This window comes from Monopterus albus, unplaced genomic scaffold (genome assembly GCF_001952655.1).
Source record: "Monopterus albus unplaced genomic scaffold, M_albus_1.0 scaffold98.1, whole genome shotgun sequence".
Taxonomy (NCBI): Eukaryota; Metazoa; Chordata; class Actinopteri; order Synbranchiformes; family Synbranchidae; genus Monopterus; species Monopterus albus.
In genome coordinates this window covers 2,272,993-2,296,883 of record NW_018127978.1, presented here as the reverse complement: position 1 = coordinate 2,296,883, position 23,891 = coordinate 2,272,993, and the positions used below count along the sequence as shown (strand labels likewise).

The 23,891-nt window shown below is 40.6% G+C and overlaps 1 protein-coding gene across 1 annotated transcript in view; it reads left to right on the top strand.

The window, feature by feature from the left end:
- myt1a (myelin transcription factor 1a) overlaps nucleotides 1–23,384 on the top strand; it is an 82,105-nt gene extending 58,721 nt beyond the window's left edge. The window contains 7 exon segments of the mRNA XM_020609075.1: nucleotides 3,821–3,883; nucleotides 3,975–4,058; nucleotides 8,147–8,368; nucleotides 10,531–10,622; nucleotides 10,884–10,987; nucleotides 11,338–11,481; nucleotides 18,960–23,384. Coding sequence (XP_020464731.1) covers nucleotides 3,821–3,883; nucleotides 3,975–4,058; nucleotides 8,147–8,368; nucleotides 10,531–10,622; nucleotides 10,884–10,987; nucleotides 11,338–11,481; nucleotides 18,960–19,103 — 853 coding nt within the window. The 3' untranslated portion in view covers nucleotides 19,104–23,384.
- The last annotated feature ends 507 nt before the right edge of the window (nucleotides 23,385–23,891 follow it).

The following is a 23,891-nucleotide window of genomic DNA, read 5'->3' as shown; positions in this document are numbered from 1 at the left end:
CATGCTATACGTACAACCAAAAAAAGATTTTGTATTTCCATAAGCGGGGTAAAACTATGGAACAGTTTGAGTGTAGCCATAAAAAATAGTAATAGAATTGACGAGTTTAAACATAAATATAAAGGTATGTGTGAATCAAGATATATGCAAGAACAGGCTCAATGATTAATTATATGGACAATTGTGGGTGTGATGTACACTTTGTAATAATTCTTTAGTATATTACTTGTGTGGTGTAGAAGATAATTATTTAAGAATGTAATTATGTAAGAATGTTATAGTCTTACTGTTATAATTTTTTTTTTTTTTTTTAGCATAATACTTGTGTGGGTAGAAGTGAATCATTTACTGCTTGCAAACCAATGATGGTAAGATGATGTCATGGGGTAGGACTGGATAAGTCTGACTTCTTCCTACTCCATTCAAGCATGTACTAGGTATAAGCAAATTGATATTGGATATGTGTAAAATTATGTGTGTTGTCATATCAACTGTTTTTACATGCTTGAAAGAATAAATCAAATCAAATCTGCAACCCTGCCCAGATTACTTTTACTAGCGATGAGCTCCTGAACATCCGACAGCTCAGTCTGGACATTTTTTCTGTTTGGACATTTTAGCTGGTAGAGCTAGCAGCAGCTGTTTTCGGGACATGGAGGAGACGCCAGAGGGGGAAGAGGGCTGGCGCCCTCGTAAAGCTATGACAGAGGGCTTACCAAACCTCACTTCTGGCCAGCTCATCAATCAGACTAATTCTGACTTTTCTCATTCTGCGGCATTATACTGTGGAGATGTGGCTTAACAACTCGATCCCCAATGAGGCTGTTCAGCTGCCAGGATTTCAGATCTACAGAGCAGACCTTGTGAAGGAATAACCTGAAAAAAAGAGAGGAGGAGGAATCTGTTTCTATATTAATGGAGGTTGGTGTACAGATGTCACAGTGTTGGAGAGAACTTGTAATATGGACTTATTCATTAACTGTAAACCATTTTATTTTCCTAGAGAATTTTTCTCATTTATCCTGGTTCGTACTTATATTTCGCCACAGACCTGCATCAAAAGTGCATTGCAGCTCCTAGCCAACCGGATAATAAGTATAGAAGAGAAACACCCAGATTCCCTGCTCATTATCTTGAGGGACTTTAACAGAGCAAACCCTACCCACAAATTGCCCAAATACAGATAACATGTCAGTTGTCCCACCAGGTAAAAAAAACGCACTGGATCGTTGGTATACTGCTATTAAGGACACCTGTCACTCTGTTCCCCATGCAGCACTTGGGCTTTTGGACCATTGCATGATCCACCTCATTCCCACTTACAGACAGAAACCTAAAACTGCAAAGCCTGTGGTCAAAATGGTAAAAAGATGGGCTGAAGAGGCAAAGTCAAAGCTACAGGCCTGATTTGACTATACAGACTGGGGTGTTTTTGAGGCTGCAGTTACAAGACCTAGATGACTATACTGACACTGACATCATATATGAACTTTTGTGAGGACATGTGTGTGCCCATTAAGACTCTCTGCACATAATACAATAAACCTTGGTTCACAGTGAAGCTAAAACAGCTCCATCATGTCAAAGAGGAGTGGGGACAGGACCCTGTATAACCAGGCTAGAAGCACACTGCCAAAGGAGATCAAAGTAGCAAAGAGCAGCTTCTCCAAAAGGCTGAAAAAATTGGCCAATGAGCTGTCGTCTGTGTGGAGAAGTCTGTGGAACCAGTTACAGAAGACATCCCCCACCCGTGCTGTGGAGAACTACTGTATCAATTGGCTGATAAACAATGAGTATTATTGTAGGTTTGAAAAGAAGAACTCTACACCCATCTCTCACCTCATCTTGGACTTGCAACCAGTAGCTGCTTCCCCCAGCCCCCACCTCTGTGAAAAAGATGTGCAAAGCCTTTTTTAAAAAATCAGAAAGGCACCAGGCCCAGACAGTGTGACCCCCTCCTGTCTGAAAGTCTGTACTGACCAGTTGGCTCCCATTTTCACGTAGATCTTCGATACATCACTGGAGCTTTGTGTAGTTCCCTCCTGTTTTAAATGTTCCACCATTATCCCAGTTCCCAAGAAACGCTCCATGGGGGACTGAATGACTACAGACCTGTCACTCTGACATCTGTAGTCATGAAGTGTTTTGAGAGACTGGTATTGGCCCACCTGAAGGCCATCACAGACCCCCACATGAATCCTCTGCAGTTTGTCTACCAAGTAAATAAGTCAGTGGATGATGCAGTCAATATGGCACTGCATTACATCCTGCAACGTCTTGACTCACCAGGGACCTATGCTCAGACTATTTGTGGGCTTCAGTTCAGCATTAAACACCATCATCCTGGACATCCTCTACTCCAAATTAACCCAGCTCACTGTGCCTGCCCCCACCTGTCAGTGGATCACCAGCTTTCTGACAGGAAGCAGCAGGTGAGGCTGGAGAAAACCACATCCAGCACACTGACTATCAGCACAGGTGGTCCTCAGGGATGTGTGCTCTCCTCATTGTTGTTCTCCCTCTATACTCATGACTGCACCTCAGGAGACCCCTCTGAAAAAAATCCTGAAATTTGTAGATGACACAACGGTCATCTACCTCATCCAAGATGGTGATGAGTCAGCTTATAGGCAGGAGGTTGAACAGCTGGCCCTGTGCTGGGGTCATAACACCCTGGAGGGGAACATGTTGAAAACAATGGAAGTGATAGTGGATTTTAGGAGGAGCTCCCCCATTGTATCTCCGCTCACTATACTCAGCAGCACTGTTTCAGTCATGGAGTCCTACAAGTTCCTGGGCTTCACAATCTCTTGGGACTTGAAGTGGACAACCAACATCAGTACCATCATCAAAAAGGCGCAGCAGATGATGTAGTACTTCCTGCGTCAGCTCAGGAAGTTTAACCTGCCTCAGGAGCTGTTGATACAGTTCTGTAGAGGAAACATCTTGTCTGTTCTTTGCATTTCCATCTCTGTCTGGTTTGGTTAAGCAACCAAACAGGATAGGAACAGACTCCAGTGGACAGTCAGGACTGCAGAAAAGATCACTGGTGCCAGCCTGCCCTCCATGGAGGACCTGTACACCTCACGGGTCAAAAGGAGGGCAGAGAAGATTTCTGCAGACCCCTCATATCCTGGACATAGTCTGTTTGAACTCCTCCCCTCTAGACTCTAGGTACTCCAAAACATCTAGACACAGAGACAGTTTCTTCCCCCAGGCCATCACACTTATGAACAGATAATCTATGTTTAACAGTTGGCAGGATGTTGTATACATTACTTGTGTAACAACGTACTGATGTACATTAGCTACAGTAGCTCTTTTAACTTGTAAATACTGTATGTATGTGTGTACATTTTTTGTCAGTTTTTTTACTTGTGGTTTTGGTTTTAATCTGTTTTATATTGCTGTGTACACTGGGGGCCATTGGGCTGGAGTCAAATTCCTTGTATTTTTGATAATACTTGTTAGTGAAATATTTATCTATTTTATATAGTGCTCAGATACATATTAAGTATAATATAGTTTAGACTTGTATAAGGATATCACTTTTTAATTGCTTAAAAGAATGATTACTTGAGATATATAAAATTAAACACTTTGTAACACTAAAATTACTTTTCTCTGTTGCTTAGTTTTGGAATTTCTTTCATTAGAACATCCAAAAGCATCACAAAGTCTAGCATTTTCTTTTGTTTGAGCTGGTCAGAATCCTGCTCCAAAATGGCGGTGGCATTGACACATTTCACAAGCTTGACATGGCATCTATATACAGATCATGTGTGCTTGTAAAGTGAGAGTGACTGTGTGTGTGTCTCAGGTGTCCAACTCCAGGCTGTGATGGATCAGGCCACATCACTGGAAACTATGCTTCACATAGAAGGTAGGTACTCTTCTCCTGTTCCTCCTACTTCACCATCAGTTACTCTGTATGGATGATATTGTGACTGATCCTCTCTGTTCCTCTTTGCCAGTTTGTCGGGATGCCCTCGAGCCAAAAAAGGTGGGGTCAAATCAACCCCCACCAAGGATGACAAGGAAGACTCTGAGCTGTTGAGGTGAACAGTAGTTCATTAGCTTTTACCATCCAAGAAATTCATTTATAATGTTAGACTGACAGTCCCAAGGCTGGCAGAGGATTAGGGTTATTAATAATTAAGTGGTCAATAGCTTCTCACTTTTCATGAAACTTATTGTGGATATTTATAATTTCCGCACAAGAAATTTAATTTGATAAACACATTCACGCTCCTCAGAGATGAAACTTACTCTTTGGCGGGTCCTACATAATCTTTCCTCTAAGACCACACTCAAAACTATCAGGTTTGCAAAAATATCTCATCATAGACACTGGGTATATTCATGTGCTAAAGGCGTGAATTTATTTTTAGTTTAATCAGCAAAATCAAGCGATTCTTGGGTCCTGATTTTTTTAGATCCAACACTGAATAAAAAAAACTGAAAATGCCAACTCTATATGGTTATAAAACCTAGTTCATATAGTAACACAAACTATGTGATGACTATGTGACACACACACATTACATTACATAGCTGCAGCTGTGGCTCAGGGAAGGAGCGGTTGTCCCAACTGGAAGGTCGGAGGTTTAATTCACAGTGTCTGTGGTCCACATGTTGAAGGGTCCTTGGGTATGACACTGAATCCCAGTTTGCCTTTAATTAACTAAAAGAGCTACTCTCAAAAGCTGAGGAACCAGGTGTCAGCCAATGACCTGTCGTCTGTATGGAACAGCATCAAAAGCATTGACGGGTAGCCAACCTGAATGTGTTCTACTGCAGGTTTGACAAAAAAAAAAAACACTCCCCCCTCACCTTCCCCACCTCGGACCCAGCAGCTGCTCCCCTGACAATTACCACCCTTCCCCCCAGCCCCCCACCTCTAATGATCTGTGAAAAGGATGTGCAAGGCCTCTTTAAAAAAACAAAGGATCAGAAAGGTACCAGGCCCAGATGGTGTGACCCCCTCCTGCCTGAAAGTGTGTACTGATCAGCTGGCCCCCAACTTCACTTTGTGGACTTCAGCTCAGCATTCAACACCATCATCCCTGACATCCTCCACTCCAAACTGACCCAGCTCACTCTGCTTGCCCCCACCTGTCAGTGGATCACTAGCTTTCTGACAGACCTGGACAGACAGCACAGACGCCCCCCGGGGATGTGTGCTCTCCCCTCTGCTATTTTCATCTACACACACGACCGCATCTTGATGGTCCCCTCTGTCAAGCTCCTAAAGTTTGCTGATGATACAACAATCATTGGTCTCATCTGAGACAGTGACGAGTCAGCCTATAGACGGGAGGTTGAGTAGTCGGTCCTGTAGCCGCAACAACCTGGAACTGAACACGCTCAAAACAGTGGAGATGACTGGACTTCAGAAAGAGAGCCCCCCACCTTGCACCCCCCCTCACCATACTTGGCAGCACTGTATCAGCAGTAAAGTCCTACAAGTTCCTGGGCTCCACTATCTCCCAGGACCTGAAGTGGTCATCCAACATCAGGACCATCACCAAGAAGGCACAGCAGAGGATGTACTTCTTGTGCCAGCTCAGGATGTTTGACCTGCCCCAGGAGCTGCTGATACAGTTCTACAGAGGAATCATCTCCCCTCTGTCAAGCTCCTAAAGTTTGCTGATGATACAACAATCATTGGTCTCATCTGAGACAGTGACGAGTCAGCCTACAGACGGGAGGTTGAGCAGCACCACTTGACCCATGACAGTATGACTGGACAATAACCCTTAGTGCAATACAAGTAAATATATATATTATACAGATTTGTACAGGTCTCTAGTTCTATTTTTAAGTGCTCCATTTTTATTGTATTTGTATCTCGTCTCCCAATGAACATTCATTTGTCTGACTTCATTGTTTACTGCTTGATTATACTGTTTGCTTTGCATTGTTTGCATTGTTTATTGCTTGTTTATAGTGTTTATTTTGTTATACTACTCAAAACAGTGGAGATGACTGGACTTCAGAAAGAGAGCCCCCCACCTTGGCATGGGGATATGTACATGCACATTGCGAGCCACTGTACCAGAGTCAAATTCCTCATGTCCGGCACACCAGGCCAAATAAGCTGATTCTGATTCTGATCTAATAAAAGGTTGATAGTGAAACTTTTACAGTCCACTTAAAATACAGCTGCAAGAAAAGAGTATGTGAATCCGATGATGTTACCTGGTTTTCTGCATCAATTTGTCATAAAATGTGATCTGACCTTCACCTAAGTCACAACACATTTTGCTTAAATGCAAATCATACACACAACTATAAACTGTCTTTGCACCCACTAAAAATTCATAGTGCTGGTTCTCCACTAATGCCAACCACCTGCTCTGTTCCGAGGTTGCCCCCCCAAGCGACCTCCTCAGCTCTCAGCCTGGTTCCAAGGCCGTCCTCCTGAGTGACCTCTCCAGTTTTTTGTTCATTTCCAAGGTCGCCCTCCTGAGCGGCGTCTCCAGTCTCCCTATGGACCTTTAGACCATCTGCCGGGGCAATCTTCACTGCCAGATCGGCCTCTCCAGCTTCCTGTCAGGTCCCAAAATCATCCTCCTGCTCAGCTTCAAGGGGCTCGTCCTGAACGGTCTCCTCTGCTCCTTGCATGGCACCTGGGCCATTCTCCGCAATGGCCCTTTGTACTGCCTGCCTGCCTGGTTTTGAGGCCAACCTCTGGAGCAGTCCTCTCAGTTCCCTGTCTGGGTCAGTGACCGCCCTCCTGGTGGGAATCTTTGGCATCCTGCCTGGTTCTAAGCCCATCTTCCTGTGTGAACCCCTCGACTTCCTGTCTGGTCCAGAGGTCGATCACCAGAATGACCTTCTCGGCTTCCTGTCTGGTCCAGAGGTCATCCACCCAAACAGCTTCCTCAGCTTCCAGCCTGGTCCAAGAGTCATCCTCCTGAGTGGACTCCTAAGTTTCCTTTCTGGTCCAGAGGTTGTCCACCAGAATGGCCTCCTTGTCCTTCTACCTGGTCCTGTGGATGTTCGCCTGAATGGCTTTGCCAACCTCCAGCCTGATCCAGCGGTTGTCCACCAGAATGACCTCCCTGGTTCCTGCCTGGTCTTGAGGATGTCCACCTGCACAGCTCCCTCGGACTCCTGCCTGGTCTCGAGGATGTCCGCCTGAATGGCTTCGCCAGCCTCATGCCTGACTCAGAGGTCGTCAGCCAGAGCGGCCTCTTCAGTGTCCTGTCCCATCCCAGCATTTCTTTTCTGGCCTCAGGATCTTCTGCCTCGAGGGGCCTCTGGGTCCTGCCTGGCCCTGAGTTCCCATCCAACATGGTTTTCGTGCTGTCAGAGTCTGAACTATCTTTTTTTGTGTTTGTCCTCAGATTCTGCCTGTTCTCCTGGGACATCCCCTACATGACTGTATTTTTGTTTGTTTTAGGGGGCTCCCTTATAGACTCAACTGTTGGTCTTCTGGCACCTTCGTTTGTTTTTTGCGGACTCTTCTCTGAACTCTGACCAATTTTGTTCTTTTGTTGTGTGGTGTTCTTAGATCAGGTGAAAGACAGGCCTTTACAATCATGCCCCAAGTTCATGCAGTCACTGGAGAACACCTGCAGTGGCTCAGTCTCGTGAGAATATCATTGCCTATGTATGCATTACTGTACGCCAGAGCAAGCTGGATTCAGCACCACCACTCAGTCGTTAGGCCAACCGACACTGCCAACATTTTATGTTATTCAATATGTTTAGTAATGTTTCAATTATTCAGTATGTTCAAGAACAATATAATGATTTATAAATTGTTCATTATGGTCACAGGATCATTTTTTAAGAAATATTTATACATTAATGCAGGTAAATCCAACAATTTGCTCACTTTTTCTTGCCAATGTATTTAAGTAATTCATTTATTAATCATACATTCACTCACCTGCATTTGATGTGACAGTTGTCTTTTATGAAAAATTCTGGAACATTTACAAGTGATTCCCAAATTAATCCCTATTGTTTTTTTTCCTTCATCCCTGCTTTTTATAGTAATTCTAAACATAAAACACAAAATATTCAAAATGCACATCAAAATTAGGTGTTTTAGGTTTTTTTGATAGCCTCTTGACAGGTCCATTTCTGGTCCCTGTCAACGACCATCAAACCAGTGTGTTCTGCCTACCTTCAGGTGTCCAGTTCCTGGCTGTGACAGTCTGGGCCACATCAGTGGGAAGTACGCCACCCACCGCAGTGCCTATGGTTGTCCACTGGCAGCACGTCGGCAGAAGGAAGGTCTTCTGAATGGCACTCCTTTTTCCTGGAAGACCTTCAAAACCGAGGGCCCAACTTGCCCAACACCAGGCTGTGATGGTTCTGGCCATGCTAACGGCAGTTTCCTGACACATCGCAGGTATCAGGAATATTGGAGAATTTCAGCACACAGAAAGCAGTGTTATGCCAAACACAACTTAGAGTGTAATCTCAAAGTAATAATGGACTGAATTCGGCTGTTTCATGCTAGCAGAACCATGGGCAAAATGCATACTGCATGGTGTATAGTACAGAGGTGGCAATCTTGGTCCGTTTATACTGTGGTAACAGGAAAAGCTCATTTCTGATAGTTCATTGTGGGTGGTCTACATGGGGTTTCAATTAAGGATCTAAAATAATGCTCAAGGACATACACCACATACTCAGTTGTCAGCAATGCAGATTAAAAGTTTTAAATGCCATTTATCCCAATTTCGTTGAGTTCACATAGGAGGTGTGGACAGACCACTTTGTATTTTATTACCCTTCAAGGTACATCAGGTATAGATAACCATAGTAAAAATGCTCATTCACACTTAATAAGTATAAACAAACTACAATTTAGACAAATTGATGATGACAGCTACACAGTCACTTGTTTTCCTTTGGTAACCAACCATGATGTAGAGTCATAGTATGAAAGAATTACCAATTGGGCAAATCTGTGATCTGATTTGAGACCATAAAGTTCACTAAATGTGCAACAGGTTCATGGTGAATTGACTAAGGTCACGTTTAGACTGACATTAACCCTGTGAGGAAAAAAATGTAGAACTCTCATTGAATTAGACCAGTCCAACAGAGCAGCACAAGGAGAGCAACACAGAGGGCTCCAGAAAAAAAAAGACTGGGTCATCTAGCAACAAAATTGCAGAGATGCCAAAAATGGTTTAAGGACCTTAATTATTGTAGTGAAATTACACATACATTTTCTATTACTGTTGTTAAAGAAAATGTTAAATATACTGTTAAGTAGAAAGTAAACTGTATGGTGTACACCTCAGGAAAATTTGAAGGTTTTGAAGATCAACAAACAAAAATTACCAAGCTCTAAGAAAGAGAGACGTGGTCAGCCAGTGCAAGTACTGCAGAATAGACTTGCAAGGAAAAGAAAGCCAAGCCAAGGCTAAATACTCTGTGGCCAGGTGATGAATTGGCAACAGCTGCACCGGCAATTCCAAGCCATGCTCAGTCAGCTCTGCCCTGATCACCATGGACGGGAGAGGCAGAGCCCAGTATATGACCTGACACTTCTGCCATAATGTACAGTGTATATATATATTTAGAAATACTTTCTCTCTTTTTCTCGCATTCCTTTCCTATTTTTGATTGCACATATTCCTATTTGAATGCACACATTATTTATTATTCTTTTTCTTTTTTGGTTTTTGTTTTTATTGTTATTTTCTATTCCCTGCTGCCTACAAACACACAGAGCTTCTGTACTGAAGTCAAATTCCTTTTATGATCAACATAATTGGCCATTAAAGATGATTTTGGTTCTGATTCTGATTTAAAAAGTAACTTTGAAATGTTTCCACATCTAACCACCTTCAGGAAATTACAACATACAACAAACAATCCAAGTGAAACTATTTGAGTAAATAACACTAATGAACAACAGGTGAAGTCATCAAGGCATCACCAGTTTAGTAAGACAGCTAGCATCTCCGTCCTTCTCACTCAAAAAGGGGAGGGGAGAAAAAAGAAAGAAGACACATAGAAACCATATAGAAAAACCATATAGTCACAAAATATGTTAAATCTAAATGCTCATTCAGGCCTAGATATTGAGTGGCCTTGAGCTTAAATATCTGAAAACATTCCCTCTGTTTAAGCAGTTTAATTATATTCCCTTTATGTATAGATTCTGAATTATGATCAATGACTATAGCTTTCAGAATAGATGGGTTACTATTATGTTTTTGTCTGGCCATGGTATAGTCTTCATTCATAGCCCTAAGAGTTCCAAGAGCATATTTATGCTCCACAAGCCTTGGAGATTTTGTAATCTCTTTTTTAATACCTTGTTCAATGAACATGTCAACTTAATTAAAGGCATTTTAACTTTAACTATTTTTATAAGATGAATGTCTTGTATTGAATTTTTTGTTTGCTGATCTCCAAAACTACATACCCATTACCAAAGAGCACCACCTTTTTTACCAGATGACTTGTTTGAGTTTACTTCCAAGTTCCTCTCCTTTCTTTTGCTTTTTTACTTTAAATTTAAGATTGATTCTGATCACTTGCTTCTCTCAGTCTGTCAGGTTGTCCTAGAGCTTCAGCCAACAAGAAGAGAACCAAGTTCTCTGGAGATGAATATATCACTGCAAAGTTCAGAGCCAGTGATGGTAAGCAACAGTACTCCCCCTCTGTCTATTAGTATGTCTCATGTGTATCCTATCCTAGTTACTATTAACACATGAAGACATCAAAGCATAAAACTCAGTTTTATTATAGACAACAGTTAAATACACTTGTCACTACATGCAGCACAACGTTTGGCCCACAGGTATACTGTATGTTGCTTGTGACAGAAATCTGTGACAGCAAGAGTAGACAAGATTGGCAGTTGTCTTGATAGTCTGTTTGCTAATTGTGTGTTCATCCAGTTCTGGACAATGATGAGGACATCAAGCAGCTCAACAAGGAGATCAGTGAACTGAATGAGTCCAATTCAGAGTTGGAGACCGACATGATGAACCTGCACACTCAGGTGGGCTCAGCTGCTCAGCGTACCCCATGCAGGATGAGGATGAATAACATTTCAAAATACATCCAGGAGACACTGCCATGTGATGTGTAACACTAGGCTGTTTTTTGTTGGTTTGAAATCGATCAGAGGCAATAACTAACTGTAGAGCTGGATATAGTGTATTGAGTCACTCGTCCATCCAGTGGTGCTAAAACTAAAAAAAAAAAAAAAACTGCAGCCCAAAATTTTTTTTTCCCATAAATTGCCAATCTCAGCATGTTTGTAAGTGTAGCTAATGAATATTTCTGAATTTATTGTTAAGCTTTCAGTGTTGCTGCTTCAGAACTGCTCTGTGTCTGTCTCTGCTTCAGATATCTTCAATGGAGAAGAACCTAAAGAGCATGGAGGAGGAGAACAAACAGATTGAGGAAAAGAACAAGGCTTTATTCCTGGAGCTATCTGGCCTGAGTCAGGCCCTGATCCGCAGCCTGGCCACCATCCGCCTGCCCACCATGGTGAGTGTACACAGTTTTTTGCCAAACTAGGTGGAAATAATTCTGTCCTAGCCCCTCCTAATCCACACTTAACCCTGGGTTATCTCAAGTAGTAGCTGTAATAATTTCTACATATTATAAACAATTGTTTACCCAGTAAAATTTAACCACAAGCTTGAACAACCAAACTACCACAGATAATCAACTGAACCTAAATGGAATCAATCAGACCTCTGCCTTATCAGGTTCTGTCTGTCCAAGCATCTAATCTGAAATCTCACTAGTCTGAAGAAGAAGAAAGAAATGAAAAAGAAATGTCTATTCATCCTATTCTGATATCCCATAATAACTTCCACCCAGACAGGTTCTAGTGTAGAGAATATAGGAAAGATAAGGTTCAGAATAGTAAAAGGTCATATTACACTTTCCTGTTAAATGATCCAAAATGCCTCAAACTTTGGATGAAGGCAATCTCCTGAGCAGTCTGGCATCCCCCAAATGATTTATCAGAAGTTGTTCTAACGATTTTAAAGGAAATAAAGTATTTTTCTGATAATAACGCATATGTTTGGACATAATGCTACATTTAAATGTTGACATGTATTGAAATGTCCGAATGATTCTATGTTAACTGTTATATTACACTATAGCATGCTGTAGTCAAGCTATGTCAGGTTTAAAATAATAATGTCATGCTTCAGTCTTCCCAAGATTAACCTCTGAGTAAATCACACCAGACTGTAGACATACTTTCTTCTGGGAATTAGAAACATCAGTGTCGATATAGTCAGCTAAAGAGCACAATGAAGTCAGTTGGTCACTGGCTAATGGATGAAAAGTAAAAGCAAAAACAGAAGCAGATAAAGTGCAATATAAGGTGGAATTAAGAAAAATAAAAAGCAGCAGAAAAGGGAACTTTAGCTTAGTTTTAAAAGTGGCCAAAGTTTGGGCAGAACTAAGTTCTAATGGAAGCTGGTTCCAGGCTAAAAGAACTTTCATCTTGTTTAGTTGGAACTCTGGGCACCACTGGGTGACCAGTCCCTGCAGATCTGAGACACCTACCAGGCTTGTACTCAGCAAACATACAGTATCTCTGCAATAGTTTGGGCCCCGGCCATTGAGAGACTTGTAGACAATAAGTAAAGACTTAAATTAAATTTTATATTTTATTGGAAGCCAGTGCAAAGATCTAAGCACTGGAGTAATGTGTTCTCTCTGCTTGGTGTTTGTCAGCAGCATTTTGAATGAGTTGCAATTGCCTGTTGGTCTTACTGTGGAGGCCAGTCAGGAATGCATTACAGTAGTCTACCCTGCTAAAAAAGAAAAAAAAAAAAGAGCTTTTCTAAATCCTGCTTAAACAGAAAGTTTCTCATTATAGCTCTTTTAAAGATGCCAGAATTTTGTTACAGTTTTGATGTGGCCATTAAAATTTTGATCAATGGTTACACCAAGACTCCTTACACAGAGTTTTTATAGTGTTTTGGACTTATCAAGTCAGGTTTCTTTTATTTAAATCAACCAATCAATCAACTTTTTTAATGTATAGGATTTAAACAACTAAATGTAGACCAACATGTTTTATGCAAATTAACAAAATTAAGAAGCATAAAATACATAGTACAGAAGATTATAAGGAAAACATGAAAGAACACAAAAAGGATCTGACAGTCTCAGGACTCTACTAGGAACTAATATATATAGTTAGGATAATGTTAGGATTCAGGTTAGGAAAAATACATCTCAATGGGGAAATGGATTTCGACAACACCAGCAGCAGGAGTTGTGTGCGTTCACGAACTATCCTCTTGTTTTTAGGAAGAGGCTCTCGGGTTTTATCATTCTGAAATAATCAGACTATTTGGAGTTATGATGGGTGCAAAGGTAATCTAGAGGTACCCAAGATTAAACATTAAATGGCTGGAAATGAGCAGCCATGTGCTCTTTAAGCTGTCGTGTAAGACTTTGCATTGTCAGAAAAAAAGTCTTGAGTGAGAGTTTGTGAGACTTGTATAAATTGAATTGCTTCCCCATAGAAATACTAGAACATATGTACACCTCATTTGTTGAGCTTCAGGTCACATTTAAAATGATAATTCACCATTGTAACATTGTAGATAATTCAGAAAACAAGGAAAAGCATGCCATGTGCATATTAATGACAAATGTGACTGACACATACTGTTGGATAAACTAAATTCATGATCTTAAGTGTTGACAACAGTCATGATAATAGTCTATAAAGCTAAATAGGCAGCAGCCTACTAACAGCTAACTAGCTAACTTACCTTTATCATGGGCTCGCTGTGTCAACAGAGAGCAGATGTACACCTTGCCGCTGGCACTTAAATTGTCTGTGGGCATCCAGAAATTTATCATGTTTGCACTCTGGTACAGTGAATATTGCTGTAATGTTATGTCAGTAGCTGGTTGAATACATGTCCACTTTCTGCACATCGCTTCTGCCAAGATCAAAGCATTGCCATGTTTTAAGGTTTTATGGCAAGTAACTACAAACCTCAAAGGATTTGGCACTTAAGTGTTTTCATGGATTTTATTATAGGGTTGATATAAAATTTTCAGTGGTAATTTATGACAATAGAGTTTCCCATGGGAATATGACTGACTGGCATCCCCAAGACCAACAATCACAGGATTTAGTTTCAAGGAAGTTTAGCCCCGATAATTCTGATAGATGTAAGGTTTAAGATTAAATTAATTTTCTTTTCAGAAATTCAGTTTTTAAATGAATATTACATTAATCATGTAAATTACATCATTGTAATGATTTAGGCATGGGGAAAAGTGGTTGTTTCTCACCATAGATAAGGTTTAAGGTGCGAGTTCTTTAAGATATATTAAGAACTCAGAGCTGTTTTAATATGACTTTAACGTCTTTTATATAGTAATCTACAAAACTCTGTTAGCCTTCTAATACCAGAAACTATGGGTCTCCTAGGTGGTTTCTATTTTATAAATATAGTTTATATTTTAGGTGGACAAAAATTACTTTTTCAAGTGATGCTTGAATTTGAATTGTCTAGATTGTCAGTTTAAAAAAGAATTTCATCTTATAACTCTAAGAAATTTTTGTAGATCTAACAAAAGAAATTAAATTGACTTACAGATGGGATTGGGGAAAAAAAAAAGAGTACAGAAAGCCAGGGGCACTGCTAGACAGACCCCTCATTACTCAAATCAGACAATTATTTTTCTTGACTGTCTGCTGCATCAAAGAAATGTGCCATCCATTGTGCTATATGATCTAACCTTGCTTAGCCCACGATTCCACTGCCATACTGCTGCTACTAAAGTGGAAACAGCTACTGGTAAAGGTAAAAATGTAGAGATATTAATTTTTAAGAAAATATTTATTTCAATATACATTAAGACCATTCTTAACATGATTTTGCAGCATAAAACTCTAGCCCCTGTATTGCACTTTTTTTTTTGCACTATTCAGCATTTCATAGTAATATAAAACAGCTGTCAAGCAGCCTGAGTTTCATATTTACACTTTCACAACAAGTCAAGTTATGAACAAATCAATTTAAAAACACAATCTAACCAATTTTTCAACTCAAAAGACCACATATCAATGCTCCAACTACTTTGAAATTTTATTGTGCAATGATTAGCTGGTGGTCACACGCCTGTCTTCATAGACAGCTTCCTCCACACTTTAACAAATGAACCTTAGGCTGGAAGGTAAAGTGTCCATGTCATGCTTATTTTGCTTGTTTCAAGCCATTTAATGTTTAATCGTGGGTACCTCTAGATTAGCTTTGCACCCCTCATAACTCCAAATAGTCTATAATTTTTTCAGAATCATATAACCAAAAAGCCTGTTCCTAAAAATGAGAGGATAGTTTGTGAATGCACACAACTCCTGCTGCCGATGTTGTATCGCAAGTGGACAGCGCAATGAACCACGATGGCATTCATTAATTTGAATTTCTCCTCCATAGATATGTAAACAACAGTATATGTAGCGATGAAAAGAAATGTGTAACACTCTATACAAAGCGAGTAATTGAGAAACTCCACAGCTTAACTGGCATAATGCAGACATAGTAATTTCTCCAGCCTTACAACAATCCTCTCTAATGTTACAGAAACAAGGCATTAACAGACATGCAACCTGTGTTTTTTTTTTTATTTTTTTAAACTTACCGTTAAGTCCCAACGAGTAGTGGAAATCACTCCCTTTCAAATGGCTCTAAGGTCGGTAAATCCAACCGGTGTTGGCTGTGTCTTCCCCCACATGCCCACATACAGTCCCAAAGTAGTGGAATTCCAACAGGTAGTGTAGCACGACAATAATGTCATGGGTTGTTATTCTGCTCATTAACCAGCATCACATCACATGCAGCAGACATACTGAGCTCAAGCAGTCAAAACAAACAGGTACTGTGCTCTGGAGGAATCCAGTGTTGATGAGCTGATCACTAACTGGCCGGCTGCTTGTAGGTTAAACCTGGCCAAGTAGAAAAAAAATAAGTCCCTGTACAGGAATGTTCTTGGACATGCAGTAACCTCAGACCTTGTATTTTTTCTCCACATCCTCTGGTCACAGTGCAGCAGGAGGTAAAATATATCCACAAAACCAGCAGCAGTCGAAAAATTCCACTTTTATGATGGCACTGGTGGATGTCGTTTTTCATTTTTTGATAAGCTTTATTGAAAACATGCATAACAAACAAAAGGCAGTATAACATTTAGCCAATATGGTGGGGGGCACCAGTGCATGTCAGGCAAGCTCACATGAATGTGCAGTGGCCTGGATTTAATGCCCATTCAAGGAAATCCTTAAACTATCACATAATACTTTATTTTGGTAGACAAAAAAGTCTTGTGAGCCAGAGTTTGCAAGATGTGTATAAACTGAGTTACTTTTGCATACAAATACTAGAACATATGCTCACCTCATTTATTTGATCTTTAGGTCAGGTCTTAGAGGATAAGTCAGAAAACAAGGAAAAGCATGCCACGGGCCCTTTAAACTTAATAAAATGATTGCAAATGACAGGAATCATTGTGGGACAGTATCACTGGCTTCTGTGCTGTCAACTTAGGCTGTATATAGAGAATGTGAAGCTGTCATCACACTGTGTTCAACTTTGGGTTGCACCATTTTTGAAGATCATGCTCATTATTTATCATAGAGATATACACTACATAATATCTAAGTTAATTTGAAAATATTCAGTCATTTTTCAGTCTGTCGCTCTTACGGGTTATCCATTCTAAATTACCACAGTCAGTAAAGTGAGATCTAAATGATTTAAACAACTTTTTAGGCAAACAAAACAAGAATGTATGCAGGTAAAGACAATGCTTATCTCCCAAAATGGCTCCCTGTCCCAACATTCAACACAGTGTGACATACCTTCACTTTCTCTGTTTTATGGTAGTAGGTCTGACAGCCATCTACACAGAAGGCCGACTGGCTGCTCTGGCATTGTACATTGTCCAGATTACCAGTCCACCTATCGGACCATTTGATATTAACAGTAACAATCACATACGGTTATTTGCCTGTTTGCTAGCTAATAAGTCAGCAGTTGACATTTGCGTTTACGGTGAGCTGACCAGCATCTCCACCTCAGTCACACCAGCTAACTAGCCAACTCATTAACATTATTAGTAACGTTCGTCTCAAGAAAAACATTAACATTATATTCCAAGTCAATTCAGCTAACGTTAGTCAGCATGCAAGTTTCAGTGGCAAGCCAAGAGGCACAGAGGTGTGTCAGTGCGTGTTTAACAGTCGCTGAAACTGGTGCCTGCCAATTCTGTCCAAAGTTTCTTCCTATATGTAAAGCAGCCACCATCATGCCACATGTCCAGAATCAGAATCAGCTTTATTGCCCAGGTGTGTTGGACACACGAGGAATTTGACTGGATATGTTCCTTGTGTGTAACATACTTGGCCAAATAAAGGTAATTATTATTATATCCTTATACTGTATATAGCAATAGCAAAGGCCAAGTAAGCAATATAAGGCTGAGAGAACAGAAAGTAAAGAAGAAATGTGCAAACAAACAAAGGAATGTGCATTAGGAAGTGAGATAAAAAATAAAAATAAAGTACTTAAATACAGACCTGTGTACACAGACACACACACACACACACACACACACACAGTCTAGATACATTCGAGGGATCTGTATGTACAATGTATATATACAGGTATTGCACTGAGGGTTTATTGTCCAGTCATACTGTCGTGGGTCGAGTGTTCATCAGAGTGTCAGCCCGGGGGAAGAAACTGTCCTTGTTCCTGGTTGTCTTGGTGCACAGTGACCTGTATTGCAGTCCAGAGGGGAGGATTTTGAACAGATTGTGTCCCGGGTGTGAGGGGTCTGCAGAAATCTTCTCCACCCTCCTTTTGACCCGTGAGGTGTACAGGTCTTCCAATGGAGGGCAGGCTGGCACCAATGATCTTTTCTGCAGTCCTGACTGTCCGCTGAAGTCTGTACTTGTCCTGTTTGGTTGCTGAGCCAAACCAGACAGTGATGGAGGTGCAGAGAACAGACTTGATGATTCCTCTGTAGAACTGTATCAGCAGCTCCTGGGGCAGGTCAAACTTCCTGAGCTGGACCAGGAAGTACATCCTCTGCTGTGCCTTCTTGATGATGGTCCTGATGTTGGATGACCACTTCAGGTCCTGGGAGATAGTGGAGCCCAAGAACTTGTAAGACTTTACTGCTGATACAGTGCTGCCAAGTATGGTGAGGGGGGGTAAGGTGGGGGGGGCTCTTCCTGAAGTCCAGTCATCTCCACTGTTTTGAGCGTGTTCAGCTCTAGGTTGTTGTGACTAGACCTTAGGACCAGCTGCTCAGTCTCCCATCTATAGGCTGACTCGTCACCGTCTCGGATGAGACCGATGACCGTTGTATCATCAGCAAACTTTAGGTCCATTCTCTAAAGCAGAGAAAAACAACCTTATAGCTGATGTGGCGGTGTGTGAGAGGAGGACACTGAGCCCATAGACAGGCAAGACAGCACGCAACATCTCCCCTCTCTTCTCATGTCCTGCGCAGGCAGGAGAGAGAGTGAGTTACTATGGTTATGGGTGTTACTGTCTCATGATTCCCAACATGAGGTTTTTAGATTAGTAGCCTATGTCTATGCAAAATCATTAGTGTAATTGTACCTCAATGCTTGAAATCTTAACATAAAATTTTACATTTTTGGCTCAGTGCTATACTTTTACATTGAATTTAATTTGATTCTTGTACACACAAACATCTCAGAAAAAAATTTCTCATGCTAGTTTTATGTATGTGGTGGAATGCTGACAGATCATAAGTTAGAAACATCCACCAGCATGCTTAGATGTTGACAGAATGACTAGCATTGTTTTATTTCATGGGTGAAGAGTAATAAGTATGTTTACTACCCGGAATCCTAAAGGCTTCAAGGTACAAAATATCTGACTTGTCTTAAACTTTGTGGACAGGATTTATATTTTCTGACTAATTTTGTATGTGTTCAGCGGGAGCCACTGTCAGAGCAGAACTTCGACAGCTATGTGGAAACCCTGACCCATATGTTTACCAATAAAGACTGCTACCAGAACCCTGAGAACCGGGCTCTGCTTGAGTCCATCAACCAGGCAGTGAAGGGCATCGAGGTGTGACAGATGGGCAAGGGGGAGCACAGAGGGTGGGCCATTGGAGTGAAACATAACTTTTTCTTCCCAAACCCTTTAGGTAATGTATGTAATTCTACTCATTTGGAACTGTTATCTCTTCTTTGCATTTGTTTCCTGTTTGCATGTTTCTTTATGATGGTATGAGTGTGAACAGATTAGAGTGTGGTAGCACACTGGAATCAAACTTATTGTAGGCAAGGGCATCTCAAGGTATACACAGACTGGCAAAGAGAGTGCAAAACAGTCAGGGCTCGTATTTATCAAGCATCTCCACAGACTACACATAAAATTGAAGAACACATCGCCACCTTCTGCCACTATACAAAAGTGAAGCCAAAATATCTCAAATATGGGGGTAGTCATCTCGCTTTTGTGACCTATTTTGCAACCAGATTCTGCCCAGTAGCAACCAAAGGAGGAGACACGGAATCAGGCTGCCAATCAAAGCTGTTAAAAAACTACCTTTGAGTAATCTCACATTCACCAAAACCTACTCCTAAGGACAAGTGTGACGTTATAGTTTGTCACAAAGAAGATATTATAAAGAAATGTATTTTCTCTTAGGAGATGAAGTTTGAACTGTAGCTTTAGACCGTTGAAAATAGAAAGATTAACACCACCACTTTTCAAATGAAGGCATTAAAACCACAGGTAACAAAAGGTAATTATTAAAATATGTATTAATATGCTATCAAGTCTGCTTCTGTAGGAGGCTGTAGGTTTATTGGAAAGCCACTCACAATTGTGCTCAGTCAAGAGAAATTATTCTCATCAGTCAGATCAAACAATTTTATTTATTCCTATAATAGTGTATAAAGCTGTTTATTAAATCCTCATCTGCATGTGCCATTGGTGCAAGTCTGTAGCTTTACTGTTAATAATGATGTAATGTGACTATGTAGTGTTTAATGCAGTGGCTCTCAAACCTTTTACACTGGGTAGCATGTCAAAAAAAATATTTGCCTCTCCAAGTAACCCCGGTATGGCCAGCCTTAAAACACAGTACCATAGGCCTAATCATCAATACACAGTTCACCCAGGAAGCAAATGTATTCCCAATAAGAATATTATTTATTATTCACTGTCATCCACAGTCACAACTGTACTTCTTTTAAACATCTGCAAGTGAGGTGAGAAAATTAAGATAACTACTGCAAACACTCACAGCAAATGAAAATATGAAGAACAACTGTACTGCATTCAAACACAAAGTATTTGACAACTGGGTATTGATGACAAATGTACTGCATTCAAACACGTAAAGCAAGTGAGAATATCAACAACTGCACTGCATTCAAACACCCACAAGTGAGAATAACATTTGTATACCAACAATCAGTGAGACAATTTAGGCTGAATACAAATAGAGTGAAAAGTCGGGGACTACTGACAACTTACCTACATATGCCTAATGAGAAGGGTGAGCCTGCCTCTGTCAACACAGCCCTGTGACCTTGACTTCAAACAACTCCATCTTTTTTCAGCATTGTGTTGATTTTGTCCTGCACATCAAAAACATTGGACAGTCCATGTAGGTCCAACTTCAGCTCATTTAAAAATGTCCAACAGGTTTGCCAGCTGACAGAGCCACACAGTGTCTTCAAAAACATCTGATAGGGAGAAGCTTTTGTCCTGTAAGAACATTTGGACTTGTGCAATTCGAAAAGCCTCAAAAGCACCTTTCTTCTTGATAGCCGTATTACTTATGTATGAAGTAGAAGTCAAAGGTTTTGGCTGCCCATCTCATCACAAAGCACATGAAAATTCATCAGTCGGGCCTTAATGAAGCTCATAGCCAAGTCTAGCACAGACTCCAGTTCTTTGGGCACCTTCTTCACTGCCAGGGCCTTGTGATGGATGCTGCAGTGAGTCCATTGCATCTAGGATGCCAGCTCTAATTTGGGAACTCAGGCTGCTACTCTACTATGGTGCCATCTCTGCACACTCCAACATGTGTTTTCCAATCGAGCCCATTCTCTTTGAAAAAGGCATCCAAGAGCTGGAAAATGTGCTCAGCCTAATCAAAAAATTTTATCAAATCTGCCACATCTGTAATCTCATCTAGCTGGATGGAATAATAGTGGCTACTTTTAATGCGTTCACTCAGTGTGTTTTAATGTCCCCTGCCATGGCCCGTTGTCCGTGACAGTGTGTCATTTGAAAGTGGCACCAGATTTAGCTGTTTGACAGCCTTCTCCCCACATGCTATTTGTTACCTCTTTGGCTAAGGGCAGATACAGTTGTTTGCCAGTTCTGTGTGGCTTCCTGGCTTTCGCTATACAGAGGATGCCATGAAATGAAGCTTCTTGTGCTTTGACTATGGGTGTAACACAAGAATGAAATGTGAACTTGGACTACCTCAGGTCCTCGTGTTTTTTTTTTTTTACACCTTTTGCTACTAGCAGCTGCTGTGGATACTTTTTTGGTGCTGCTACAGTCGCTGATTTCGCCGCTAGCATTGTGCTGGACTCACTGTCATCCAGTTCAGTTTCTGTTCTTCTGCTTGAAATATTCCCCGCACTTCTCTTCCTAATACTTCCTGTACAGAGCCACAATTGCAGTGTTTTCGAAATCACCATTTTTGCTACTTTCACTTGTCATCGCAGTTTAGCTCATAACATTAGGCTAATACTCCTAACAGTTAATTAGCTTGTAGCACACAGCATAAAAATATCTTAGATGTTCCTGTGTACCACTAGAGGGAGCAGACATACCACCACTGGCACTTGTACAGTAGTTTGAGAATCTAGGTTTTAATGAGCTTGACACCATGTGTTGTTCTTGTTGATGGTGCAATTGGATCTTGCACAAGATTTGTCACAGAACTCCTAAATTTTTGGCCACATGGCATCTCATTATGAGCTCAGTGTTACACCATGAAGTGTTAGTAAATCCTCTCCTCTTCCAGAATCTAAACATACCTCTGAGCACCACTTCCTGGAATCACCTATTTACAATGCCTATTAAGCTCTCCTACATTTTGATGGTGACAGCAGTGATTTCCTAGGTTAAGAATATTGATCAAATGCTTTTATGTCTAATCCTAATAGTAGGACCAGAAATGTGTCATTCTGAGAAATTTTGGTCCATTGGGAATGAGTTCTTACTCTGAGATGCTTAATAAACACGGGCCTAAGAGTACAATATATAGCCTGAGCAGATTCCGTTAGTAGTGAACATGTCCCATTTGCACTTAATAATGTTGATAGTGTTCTTTATGAGCATAGTGATGTTGCACCTGCAGGACTAGTTTGTAAATTCATTCTTAAAATTGTTGTGTAACTATTTAGGTCTGTTGCAAATGTTGGTTTAATAACTTTAATCATGTCTGCTGTATTATGTTGGCCTATTTATTATTCATCAAATATTTGTTTCATTTCAAAATACTACCTGAGAAGATTTAAATGTTAACCAAGAGAAGGGAATCATTTCCTCTGCATTTCTGAACAAAGAGGAAATATTTTAGGATATCAACTATGAATATGAGTTTTATATATCTTATTTATTTAAAATGCTGGGATCTTTTTAAGTGCAAATATTTTGTAACTCAAAGTTTTTAAATAATTTTTCTAAGGATTTTTTTTGGGGGGGGTGCTTATGTTTATATGAGTTTCCTTGTTTTCACAATCTATTTTGAGTACATTGTAATACACTGGACGTCTGAGCTGCACATATTTGGTAATGATGAACAAAGTAATGGTGAATATTGTGTATTGTCTTATGTGTTAATGATGGCTGCGTATGAATTAGTCTTTAAGTTGCTCTGGAAATAAAAGTTAACCCACAGTGAATGTGGCCTGGAGTGATGTGGTTTTTTTTTTTAACTTAAACTTTTATTTTTAGGACTCCTGGATACAACAAACACCATAAAATGCTGTGGAAAGACCCTCCCCAATGGGTTAAAGTTTTACATATTCTGTTACCAGCAATCAAGTATTGTTTGTTCATATACTGTTTAAATGTAAAGTTTGTCTTCACAGCACCTTTGTCAACTGTGCAATAAAAACACTACAAGAGATGCCCTTATCCAATCACTGATCATCTAAAACTATACTACTACTTAGAGCTCTGTGGCTAACTTGGAGGTAACAGCTCTAAGCAATCCTAACAACATTAAGCTACATGTGCAAAGGGTGCAGCACCAGACAGCATCCCAGATAAGGTGATAAAAGCCCGTGCAGATCAGCTGGCAGGGATCCTCACAAAGTTATTCAACCTGTCCCTGTCATGCTCTTCAGTTCCAGACAGGAAGGCTCTCCCAAGAGTGATCTCCACAGCACAAATAATCAATGGCTGCCAGCTGCCCTGCCTGGGGGATACAGTAGGTACGGAAAGTATTCAGACCCCCTTAAATTTGTCACTATTTGTTATATTGCAGCCATATGCTAAAATCATTGAAGTTCATTTTTTTCTCATTAATGTACACACAGCACCCCATATTGACAGAATAACACAGAATTTTTGACATTTTTGCAGATTTATTAAAAAAGAAAAACTGAAATATCACATGGTCATAAGTATTCAGACCCTTTGCTGTGACACTCATATATTTAACTTAGGTGCTGTCCATTTCTTCTGATCATCCCTGAGATGGTTCTACACCTTCATTTGAGTCCAACTGTGTTTGATTATACTGATTGGATGTGATTAGGAAAGCCACACACCTGCCCATATAAGACCCTACAGCTCACAGTGCATGTCAAAGCAAATGAGAATCATGAGGTCAAAGGAACTGCCTGAAGAGCTCAGAGACAGAATTGTGGCAAGGCACAG